We start from the raw sequence: 12,202 nt of genomic DNA, 5'->3' as shown, positions 1-12,202 counted from the left end.
TTCACTTTCAAATCCCCAAGAATACATAAAAATTAATAATATAATAAAATATAATACTATACAACATAATATAACGTGGATTCCTGGGGTTCATGTAAAAGTATATTTATTATCTTAAAATTTAAATTTACTAAACTTAAATAAATTAATAACTACCAAATGTACATTTCATTCTCTGAATAAGTTACTTGCGTGTTTTTACTAACCAAGTTCCATCGTTACCAATAGAGATCAATAGAACTAACAACCTTAGTTAGCTAACGATGCTTTTGGGAAACGCAACCCAGAATGTAAATGCATTCTGAATTCATCTGAGTATGTTTGCATTAACATCAAAACATTGACAAATTGCTGTAGTGCATGAGACTCCCAAAAACAGAAAAAGCATCCAGGAAATTGCCACCCCTCCCCAAACTGTTAGCACTAATCTGGCATGCCTGTATGTGGTGACTAGCACACGCTAAAGAGCTGTCAGAAGACATCATTAATCCCTCAGGACCATCAAAGACAGATGGCATGATGAAGAACCAGCAAGCTACTTATTCACTGAACAGAGACCATCTTTGCCATTTCTTTTCTCATTAAAAGGAACAAAACTGAACAAAGCTTGAACAGGTCCTGGAACAGTAAAGACCTTTACCAAGAGCTCAAAATCAATACTCAACCCCCAAACCCAACCTTCCCATTGGAAAACATGATTAGATAAACCTCCTAAAGAAAACTGCAAATGTAACAGACCAGAAAATGGCACAAATCGCCATGTGGTCCACTTTGGTACAGAACAATATTGCAGATGCAGGGGCGGGATTTAAGGGACATGACCTCCCTCTCAGGGGCTCTTACCTTATCAGTGGGGCACAAAACAGTCTATACATTACCGTCAATGTAGCCTGAAGACTTTAACAAGGACAAGTGTGAACTGAAGGAAGTAATGGGAACGTAAGGGGGGAGAGAGGGAGCACTGAACTTGCATTGAAGCTCTTAATCGATCCTTGCAGCCAATGGTGGGATAATGTCTCCTAAAGAACGCAGAGACAATTAGTCTATCAATTTGAGGCAGTTACAACAGCTTCAGTGTGTATGAGAGGATTTCTCAGTCAAAGCTGTTTACATACAGCATATCGTCTCTCAACAGCAGCCCTGTTGTAAAAATATTTCTACGCAGCTGAAAACACAAAAATCTATTCCGTTATCGAAGTCACTATTCCTTTCCCCAATGGCTAATTCTTCATTCAAGCTGGGCTGGACTGTGTTATGTGTGTGGGTATTTCAGTTGACGGGCCGAAAAAACTGCCATTTTCTCAGTGAACTAATGAAACAAAAGCAAACACACAGTGGTACAATGATGTCCGCCAGCATCCAGCAGGCCAATGTCATTAATCATGAGATCCAGGGGCAGAGGGCTCTTCATCCAGAGCTGTTGCCATGGCAGACCCTGCAAAAGTGTCACATATGCACCTTTCCCTCTTTCCTATGGCCTCGCTGGCTGGCCGCCAGCCAATTACAGCCGTTATTCTTAAAAAAGGGGAAAAGCATACACAAATACTGCTTTGCACATGCATTTTTACTCTTTCACCTTGCCTACTCATCGTTGCCTACAACAGTCGTTCGGACAGTGCTGAGAGAGGAAGAGATTCGCCAGAGCTAGATATAGGAGAACCCAAGCAATCTGAGATAGCAGTCTGGGGCTATTCCCACTAATCCGGTGTCGTCACCTGTTATCCTCCAGAGCGTCACCCTTCTGCCCTCTATGTTTACTGACAGGATTGTTGTGGTGCTATCATTCTAATCTAAACTATTTCGTTTTTTTGGAAGCGTCCATACAAACAGAGAACTACAGGAGGATGGTCCACCTAACAAGCTAGAGGAAAAGAAACATTACCAAACAAACAAGACACTGGGGCTGAGTAAACAGGCACAGGAAAGGCATGATGGTGCTACTGTGTGTGACAGAGAGAGAGGCCTGGGTTCCCATGCAATGGTTTAGCCGAAAATAAGCAAGCGGCAACACATTTAGAACTTACTGTGGGGATCTGATTTGGTGGTTAATGATACAGGCTAGCTTAACATTTTAACTTAGAATTTTTTGGTACGAACCTGAGAAACATCAAACCGTAAATTACTTGAAGCCCATAAATAAACACAAACTTTACCAGCCAGTCAGACTTTTTACCAGATAGTTTACTAAAGAATAATATGTTAAATGTATCATTGCAATGTAGACATTGTGTGCCAAAAAATTCATAGGTTACTACTAAATTTTTATAAACAAAATATTAAGTAATATTATAAATATTTAATATTTATGTAATTAATTATTACTATTTTTTTTTTTTTAACAACACATACACACATACACACACACACATATATATATATATATACATATATATATATATACATATATATATATATATATATATATATATATATATATATATCAGTGGTGAATGGTGATTTTTTAACGGGTATGCTGAGTGCTAAGATTAAGGACTGAAATTCATCTCCAATCCAGATCCAATCCATAGTCATTCGAATGCTAGAAAACAGCTGATTTTCCAAGTAAAAACCGCCAAATAACGTTTACACGTAGTTACGTTATGGTACGTAATATTCAGAGCGTGGGGAGATGGGGGATTTCCCCGGTCTACGTCTCTGCATCAACTGAATGAATCTTTTTTTTTTTTCCATTTATTTTTTATTCCCAGTGAATAGGAGTTAAAACTCCCACCCGGATGACAATAATAGACCATGCAAAATACAAAAAAATAAAAATAAAATAATAATAATAATAATATATTTAAAATATTGCCAAGTAACGTTGCAAACAACAATAAAATCACAGAAGGACTTTAACTGTAAGCGACATGTATACGGAAAACAAAGGTATTGTTTCCTATTTTTTCCTGATGTTTGTTGTTATTTCAAATTTTGTATACATTTTTATAAACTTTTTTTTATTTATTTACTACTTAGGCATGTTGACAATAAATAAATTTTCGGCAATCGAGATCTGGCAGCAAAAGCGCATTTTTCCACCTGGGCGAGCGCTTCGCGGACAGCTTACCCCGCTCATGAAATCACGTGCATAGCAGCTAAACACTGAGAACACGCTACAATCCTGACGAGTCACAGCCACAGAGCGGAGGCGCCAAAGCTGCGGAGAATCCGCTTACCCGGAAGCTTCCGTCACTGTCTCACTGACGTACATTTACAGAAAATGACCATTGTTTTCAAATAAATAATTTTACATACTTATTCCCAACACTTTATTAAGCTTTAAGTCACATCTCAAATGACAAGAGATCAACTTATAATCATGTTTATATTCATTAGTGAACTCATTCTCTCAGACGGCCTGGGTATGCGGCGCATTCGCAGCTTATATGGACAGAACGCCACTGATATATATATATATTTAATGTTTAATAGTGGATGGATGGATGGATGGATGGCTGGGCGAACGGACGGAATTAATGAATTAATAAGTTAATGAAAGAATGAATATATAATGATATTAAAGGCCCGTCGAGGGTTATAGAGGCTAAATGCTTCATGCTAACAAATATTCAGCTCATTAACACACAATCTTCTCGATTAGCACATTTGGAAACAGCTTACTGAGTGTGAGAGCAGACATCCATCTGAAAGGGTGTCTGACTGAATAAGATTGAGTGAGCAGCCAAGAAGCAGAGGCAGTTTGACAGGGGTGTTATGGAAGGGTCAGCTGGTGCTGCTCTGCATTGCATGAGAAGATGCAGGCAAGTAAGGCAGGTCTATATCGGGCACATAGTCAGCATGCCAACTGGGTTACTGGACAGCACAATGTGATGGACGTTCTGATAGCATGCCAATCTTTCACGGCATGTCCAGTGTGACACAGGTACCCGTGAGCCAGCACAAGCGTGGTTTGGGCTGCTAATCCAAAATCAGCTGCAACTTGGCATCTAAAGGGCACCATACTTAGCGGAGATGAGTGGTTAGGAGGCTCAGCTATTATCTTAAAGCCATCACCTCATCCAAAACTCTGGCACCCACTTGAGAGGTGGAGCAGATCTTTGTTCTGTCATGCCAGCGATTCTGAAATGCCCTGATTTGGGCAGCACAGCTGCAGTGGGACATCTGGAGCCTCCTACTCCATCCCAGCCCAATAAACCTGATGGCCTGGATGAGCCCCAGCACAATTACTCAGAGATCTTTTGGGTCATTGACATTTACAGCACCATTCACAGTCACAATCAGCCTCTTCTGCTCTATATGTCTTCAAATACTGATCCATGCCCTGGTACAGTGAATGGCCAAGGCTTTATAAAAGCGAGGCCTGACAGGAAGGTGAATCAAGAGGAATAGACAGAACCACTGAACTAATGGAGGTTAAAACAGTTCACTGAAGTTTGCACACTCAATTTTCCCCATAAAATAGGCAAATAATTTCTGGAAATACCAGCAAAACTTAAAATAAGCACTCTGGGGATAAGCAAACACCGTACAATTGCTGTGGATGTCAATAGTCTCAGTCTAAATGAAATGTAAATGTTTTTTTGAAGGAGAAATTATTTTTCTGTCTAGAGATGGCGGGTTCAGTTTTGATCTCTTTTGCAGTAATGGCACTGCCTCCCTCCGCTAAAGTATCAGACATTTATATTTAACTCCGACTCGGGCAGGCTGATTCACCCCATGGTAATTGAGGGCTGAGGACGGTAAGCTCAGCTGGATTGGGAGTCACTGTAACACGGCCGCAGTGCATGTTGGTTAGGAAAAGACATTGTGGGCATTTACTTTTGGTCTCATGTGTGTAACACGTGTGAACATGAATGTGTTTCATTTATAGAGATGTCTAACTTCACACTCAAGATGCACTGCAGAGTGCCAAAGAAAAAGCGCATCCAGAAGCGATCAGTTGTAAAGCAGTCAGTATATAATACATAAAAAACGTGACAGGCCACAAATAAAAATAAATTAAAAAAGCAAGGAAAGAAAATATTTTTTAAAGAACACCATTGAAACGGACTTTCATTGTATGCACAAAAATAAAATGAAATAAAATACAATTTCAATATTAAATATAAAATAATTTAAATTAAAAAAATATATTTTGCATTCCATAGTAGAAAAAAAAAGTTCAAATAAAATTATGACAGAATTGTTATTTTTAGGTGAACTTGAAAAGTTAGAAAAAAAGAATTTGCTTCAAGAAAAAAAAAAATCAGATTTCACCTACAGTGAAGAAAAAGCATTAAGCTTTGAGACTTTCTGAGATGTTTTGAGACATTAAGCATGTTCTTTAGGAATCACAACAAACAGGATGTCACACTCTGCTTCTAATAAAAAAAAGTGGCGCAACTGTTTAGTGAACTTATGTCTTCACACTCAGTGGCTTTATCTAACAACCAAGATGACAGACAACAACATCAACTGTGTCAGACACTCCATCCAAAAGCAGAGCCTCTTGATCTCCAAGCCCTTGTGTGACACGTCTGACCTCACCGAAGCAGGTGCAAGTCTTAAGGAATGCTCTGAGGTTAGCCGAGGTTAGATAGAGCATGCGGTGAACCCCAAAGAATGGCAGGAATGTCCGTCCTGTGGAGGTAGGGGTTCACGGATGGAGACGCTACAAATTCGGCGTCTTCAGACTTTGTTATGCTTAGCGTATCGAAAAATACAGCTGCCTCTCCTGTGCCAGTTATGTAGCAGCAATCATCCGTGAGACAGCCGTGAACAGATTAACGCAGCCAAAGGGATGGTTGTAAGAATGTCTTTCGAAAAATTCATTAGCTCAGAACCCATTTCAGTACAAGGACTGCTTGTTTGTTTCAAAGCCTGTCCCTCTTCGTCATTCACATGTCCTAACTGTCCGACCTGGCACATTTTTACGGTATGGAATGACATAGCACTCTTTCGGGAATGAGTCTTTAGAAAATCCCTGCATGCTGATTAAAAAGAACATTCCTTTGACCTCTTTGCAGCTTTGCCAGGCAATGTGGTAGCTCCAAAACAAAGAAAACAAATAGTTGACCACTGATGAGTCCAGTGCTGGGGAGGAAGGGAGGGAGAAGAGGAAGCAAAGCAGTAAATCTTCAATCCCGGCTTCTTTTCATCAACTTTACGGACTATTTTGTCTCTTTCAAATCCTGTAGGACTCCTCATGTCTACCTCAGATTAATTGTTAGATGCGTCCACATGCTGCGTTACATTATGGGAATGTTACTGACAGCTGAGCACAACTGAATCTGAATCACCTCTGGAAAGATGTATACTGAATGTTGACAGTACGCAGCATGTGACCAAAACAGTACTCAAGATACGACATGTTGATATTCTACATCAAATTGTAAGATTAGAAACGCAGGAATTTTAAGGGACAACTTAACATCCAACACAACCAAAACCCAACCACAAAAGAGCAGGAAAACTGAGAGATAATTTAAAAACAATACACTCAAGCAATTAAAAGCAAACAGAAGAGAAAGAAGGATGAGAGCGAGTGAATCCCCAAACTGACCTGCTTCACTTCAGCCGGCATCACGGAAATCCTGTTTGGTTAAGCCTCTGGGAGAAATGCAAGGAGAACAATATTCTCTTGTGAGTGGAGTTTGTCTGTCTGTCAGTCAGTCTTTCGTTCCTTATTATGTGAGTACGTCCTGTGAGAGCCGAGGCAGCTCAGAGCCACACAGCCATCCTCTCCCGACGGTCACATGCACGAATATACTCCGTCTCTCTCGTCTTCTTACGTCTTCTGTCTCTCTCTCTCTCTCTCTCCTTCACACACACACGCTCTTTCTAACACATGCTCGTAATCCTCTCAGGGACAGAAGAAACCCGCCTCCACCGTCGCCGAGCGAGGATGCTGCAAACGTTGGGGTGAATAATGATTTCAAAATGAGGAGAGATGCTCTAGACAGTCCAATGAATCCTTCAATAAATTCAGGAATCCGGCTGAAGAGAACCAAAACAAAACAGCTCACACACAGAGAAGTGGAGGGGAAAAAAAGTTGCCCGATGCTGGAACAAAACCCTCTGGGTAGACTAAGTGAGAGGGGGGCGGACGGGGGTAGAAGACGGGGAAAGGGGGGTCTGTGTGCGCGTTTGAGTGAATAGAATCTTCCCAGAAGGCAGTTGCCCTGTTCACAGCGTAGAGTTTTGTACTCTCGTTCTCTCCCTCTCCTCACCGAGCATCTACGCAGACAAGGGTCAGACAGATTGGAGGGGGAGGGGGCTGACAGACAGACGCAGCTGGAGTGGAAAGAGAGAGAGAGAGAGAGAGAGAGGAGGCTCCACCCAGCCAACATGCCAAAAGAGCATGAGCCCTGAGAGGGGGGCAACTCTCCACAAAACTTTGTTATTTTCAGGGTTTTTTTTAACCCATACGCTCTCTCTCAGCCCATTCTTTTCTCTCTCAGCTTTTGTCCTTTTGTCCTTCCGGCATGCTAAATATAAGAAGGAAAAGGAAAGAGGTTGCAGAATGATTTCAGACAGCATTCAGTGACTGATAATGTGAAAGAATTTTAATCCAAATCTATGAATGGCTTTAACACAAAGCCGGACGGAGGGAGAGTTCAGGGATGGCCACTTTACACCCTAGGTGTGAAACTCCTTTTAGGTTGTGGGCCGGATACAGGAGTGCTATTTTTATTTGTTGGACATTGTCGTGCTTGTGGAGATAATAAAGTTTAGAATCAACTGCCTGCTTAATTAACCTATACTGGGGTTAAATTAAAGGGTGCATGTTAAGTTTCTTAATTTCATACACCAGACCTTTTGAACGGTAGTGTAATAAATAATATGCCAGTATTCAGAGGAAATAAGTATAAATGTTAACACTTTAGTATATAGGAAACAATTCTCACTATGAACTAGTTGCTTATTAGCTTGCCTATTTTTAACATATTGCCTGTTTATTAGTACTTATAAAGCACGTATTCTGCATGACCATATTCTACATCCTTAATCCTAAATCATCATAAAGTTTATTGAGGCAAAATTTGTAGTTTAAAGGCTTTTTAAAAGCGAGAATTGGACCTTAAATAAAAATAAATGAATAAACTTCAGAAGTCTACTAATTATCATCAGTTAATTTAAACAATCTTTGTGAACACCTACCCTAACACAAAGTTAGGTTTCAAAAAAATAAACCATAGGCCTACAACTAATTTGTAATTACAAGCCTGTGTCTTAGTCAAACGTAACTTTATGAACTTATTTGACCAAGAAACTCCAGATATGAGTGCAAACTCTGAGAAGAAATGCTTCAATAAACTGTCAAAGCTGAAAATATTCCACATCGGAGCTCGCACACTCTTTTACTTAAAAACCAAATCCTTCTCAAACTTCGAACAACAGTCAGCGCAAACACACCCCCGTACTGAAGAGCATCATGTCTTATCTAGCAGTAACAGCCTGAATCTGTTTGCAGTCGGCCTGAATGAATTTGCTTCTTTTTCTGACACCAAACAGACTGCAGAACGCCCTGTGGTCGCTAAACAGTATAAACATGTCAACAGAAAAAGTGTTGATAAATAAATAAACTGAAAGTAATCAGAACGTTTTAGTGGATTCAGGCCCGAGGAGGTACTGCAATGGAACAGACGCCGGGAAAGGTTAACGTGGACTACTGCAGAGAGAAAGACAAAAAGAGAAAACAACAGATAATAAAACATACAAGAAAGGATAAGAAAGATACGCAACGTACATGCGACTGTTTTAGTCTCATAAATATATTTATGAGCGCTGAATATTTGAGAAGGCTTTTGCTCAAGAGGATGTGATGTTTGCTTAGGGTTGCAGCACTCCCAGATTTGGAATGGAATGAATTTCATCATTAGAAGTTTTCAAAGGTGGCGACTCAGCAAAGATCACATTTTAAACGCATCATCACCTCTGTAAACGAGCACTGATTATATTTAATACAAAAAAAAAATGTGGGACTGCAGACTGGGAAATAAACATACAATATAGTTTCTCTTGATATGCATGATCAAACACAAAAATGTCAGTCTTGGTTCTTAACAAGAACACAGATCTGGTAAATGAGATCCTGAGAGAGAATATGAAGAATCAAAACTAAAAAATGGAAAATGCGGAGCATAAACTTTAGCATTAAAGGAATAGTTTCACCAAAAATATAAATTCAATCAATATTTACATAAAAGGTGAATTCCTGAAGAATATCCAGGCCATTCTTTTCAATATAATGAAAGTGAATGAAGATGTTGTTAAGCTCCAAGATGCAACAATCACCATAAAAATAACATAAAACTAGTCCACATGACTTTATATTCCAAGTTTCCTAAAGTCAAACCAAAATACTCACTGAAAATTTCATTTGCTCTCCGTGGTGTGTTCATATTACAATCAGCAATGCCAGATCCATGAAGAATCACTCTGTTGAGTTGGATCTTTTCGATTAATCCATTGATCCAGTTCACAAAACAGGTATGAATGATTTGTTCATGATTTTTTCGTCTTATTCAGGTCTTGAGTTCAACCCACTGTTTCAATTATTCAGCTTCAACCCACTGGAGGGGAAGATTACCAGGGAATAACGTCATAAATGTAAATTTGCTTTGTTCCTCACACAAAGCTATCACATGACTTGAGAATACTTAGAATATACTTCACAACTCATGGTACCTTTGATACTTTTTTGTCATTTTGGAGCTTGAGAATGCTATACAGGTAAAGGTGAGTAAATACTGACAAAAACTATTTGTTTAACTAGTAACACTTTACAATAAGGTTTATTAGTTAACATGAACTAAGAATGAACAATACTTCTACAACATTTATTAATATTAGTTAATGTTCATTTCAGCATTTACTAATGCATTATTAAAATCACAAGTTGTGTTTGTTAACATTAGTTAATGCACTGTGAACTAACATGAATAAACAATGAACAACTGTATTTTCATTAACTAACATTAACAAAGATGACTAAATAGTGCATTGTTTATTGTTTGTTCGTGTTAGTTAATACATTAACTAATGTTAACAAATGACACCTTATTGTAAAGTGTTACCGTTCAACTACACATCTCACTATCATGATAACCACCTCCTTCAAAACTACCATTAAATATCATCTCCGCACCACTGCTTTCAGTCTGAGCTGTCCTACTGTGTCATACCGACATTCTCACACAGTAGCTGCTCTCCAAACACTCACTTACTCAAAGCTCATTATCCAGTCCTCTGCTCGAATCAAGTCTTGTTATGACACAACATGTGTAAATAGACCAGGGCCCTGGTAATAAGGTAAACGACTGACAGCCTGGACACACACACCAATCTCTAGATAAATATAAAGAGAAGAAACGAGTCTTTCCATGCACACACAAAGTCAATAAAGCCACCAGAGACCAGACAGAAATATTACACATTTCATATCAGTGGGAAAACAACAGGAGAATAAAACAAAGTAATTTAGCTGATCCTATAATGTGCTACCTGCCATACAGAGTGATGACTATTTAAATCCTTTAGGAGAAAGTCAAATAAAAATATCAATACTTTTTGCTTTCATTGTTTAAATGTCATTTTAAACAACATTTCTAACTCTATATATTGGAATAAGTTGTTAAAACAACCCATTTCTGTAGAAACATACAGGTAATCATCAGCTATATCTTCGATCGTTATCCATCAACAAGTTTGCAGCACACAAATGATTCAACTGTGGTGCTAAACCACTTTAAGACAACCACTATATTAAAAGTCAGTGTTGAAGCCTCCGAACGACTCTTTCAAGTAAACAGTGCATTTTAAACGCTTCAGGTGGTTTCAATTTAGGCTCCCAATAAGAAGGTCAATCACACATACTTGTTTTGTTATATATGAACATGCCAAGTAAAGGGGTCACATTCCTGGAGTGACTCGGGGGGTCTCATAAAGCAAGAGATTCTTATTTTAAACACATGAGTTCAGAATCCACTGAGTGAACAGCAGTTGGTCTTTTAAGTGGTTCCAAAGTCACTCCTGCTGGTACGGTTAAGAATACGGCATAATCAGGAGACCTTCAACCTCATTCAGTAGCTGATGAGTTAGTTATATAGTTCAATATTATAGACCGCTAGACTACCAACAGTGTCCCGGATTGATAAGGGCTGGGCGATATACTGAACGTTCACAATATAATGTATAAACACAAAGATTTTGCTAATACAACATTGTGATTATCACTGTTTGCCAATGGCTGTTTGATGATTATTTAAAATATATTAAAAATATATTAAGAATACAGTTGTGCAGCTTAATATTTTTGTGGACACCATGACATGTTATTTTTCAGGATTCTTTGACAAGCACTTTATATCAATTTAATCTTTGCTGAATAAAAATATTTATAAATTTCTTTAAAATGACAACAACAAAAAACTTTTTTGAATGATTAAAAGTAACTTTCCCCAAAACTACAATGCTACCTGGGCCAGGCTTGCTCTTTTGTTTTGTTTTTTTAATAATAAAAACCCAAAAGTAACATTTTGGGCATTTTTGACATTTTAGGCTGAAGGAAGTGCCTCTGCACCTCACTCACAATTTCTCTCAACACGGGTACAGAAGAGGTGTCAGTGAATAAATGGGAAAACAAAATAACTTGTGTGACTTATTTAAAAAAGTAGCTCAGACATTTCATTGTAAACTTAAAAGTAATGTTTACTAATTCCTTAAAAAAAGTAATCTGATTACATAACTTGCGTTGCTTCTAATGCTTTAACCCCAACACTAATTATATAAAACCACTGTCAACAAAGTACAAATCTAGCTGTTCTACCATGTTTTTCGGTAAAGGTAATTATAATACATTATTATTATTATTATTATTATTATAAAAAATACTTTTAAGCTATTAGATGAACTGGTTACACTTTAAAATAAAGTTTCATTTTTTAATATTACATAAATTATTCAAAAAAATAAATGGAAAATTATTGTATTCTTTTCACTAACATTAACAAAAATGTATTGCTCATTGTTAGTCAATGTTAGTTAATGCATTAATGTTAACTGATGGGCCTTATAAAACTATTAAAGTTGCAGTAGGAGATCTTGGAAAATGCTAACTTTAGCTTGATAGCACAGAAAGCGAACGTCCTACCCTCCCTGCAAATCGCCGTCAAAAGCCACGCCCCCTAAACGCATATACGCACGCAGACCAGATGACCAAAGACAACATTACTACAATACATCATGTGTCATTCACCAG

At 38.3% G+C, this 12,202-nt stretch overlaps 1 protein-coding gene across 14 annotated transcripts in view; it reads right to left on the bottom strand.

Moving 5' to 3' along the window:
- Positions 1–12,202, bottom strand: part of arvcfb (ARVCF delta catenin family member b) — a 215,230-nt gene that overhangs the window by 90,875 nt on the left and 112,153 nt on the right. The window contains exon 1 of one of the 14 annotated variants that reach the window (XM_058775738.1): positions 6,503–7,180. The exons of the other annotated variants lie outside the window; for them this stretch is intronic. Coding sequence (XP_058631721.1) covers positions 6,503–6,523 — 21 coding nt within the window. The 5' untranslated portion in view covers positions 6,524–7,180. Of the gene's footprint in view, positions 1–6,502; positions 7,181–12,202 lie in introns of those variants that run through there. 14 annotated transcript variants of the gene reach the window in all.

The sequence above is a fragment of the Onychostoma macrolepis genome, chromosome 05, assembly GCF_012432095.1.
Source record: "Onychostoma macrolepis isolate SWU-2019 chromosome 05, ASM1243209v1, whole genome shotgun sequence".
Lineage (NCBI taxonomy): Eukaryota > Metazoa > Chordata > Actinopteri > Cypriniformes > Cyprinidae > Onychostoma > Onychostoma macrolepis.
Note: the sequence above shows the minus strand (reverse complement) of the source record. Positions and strands in the feature narration are given on the sequence as shown.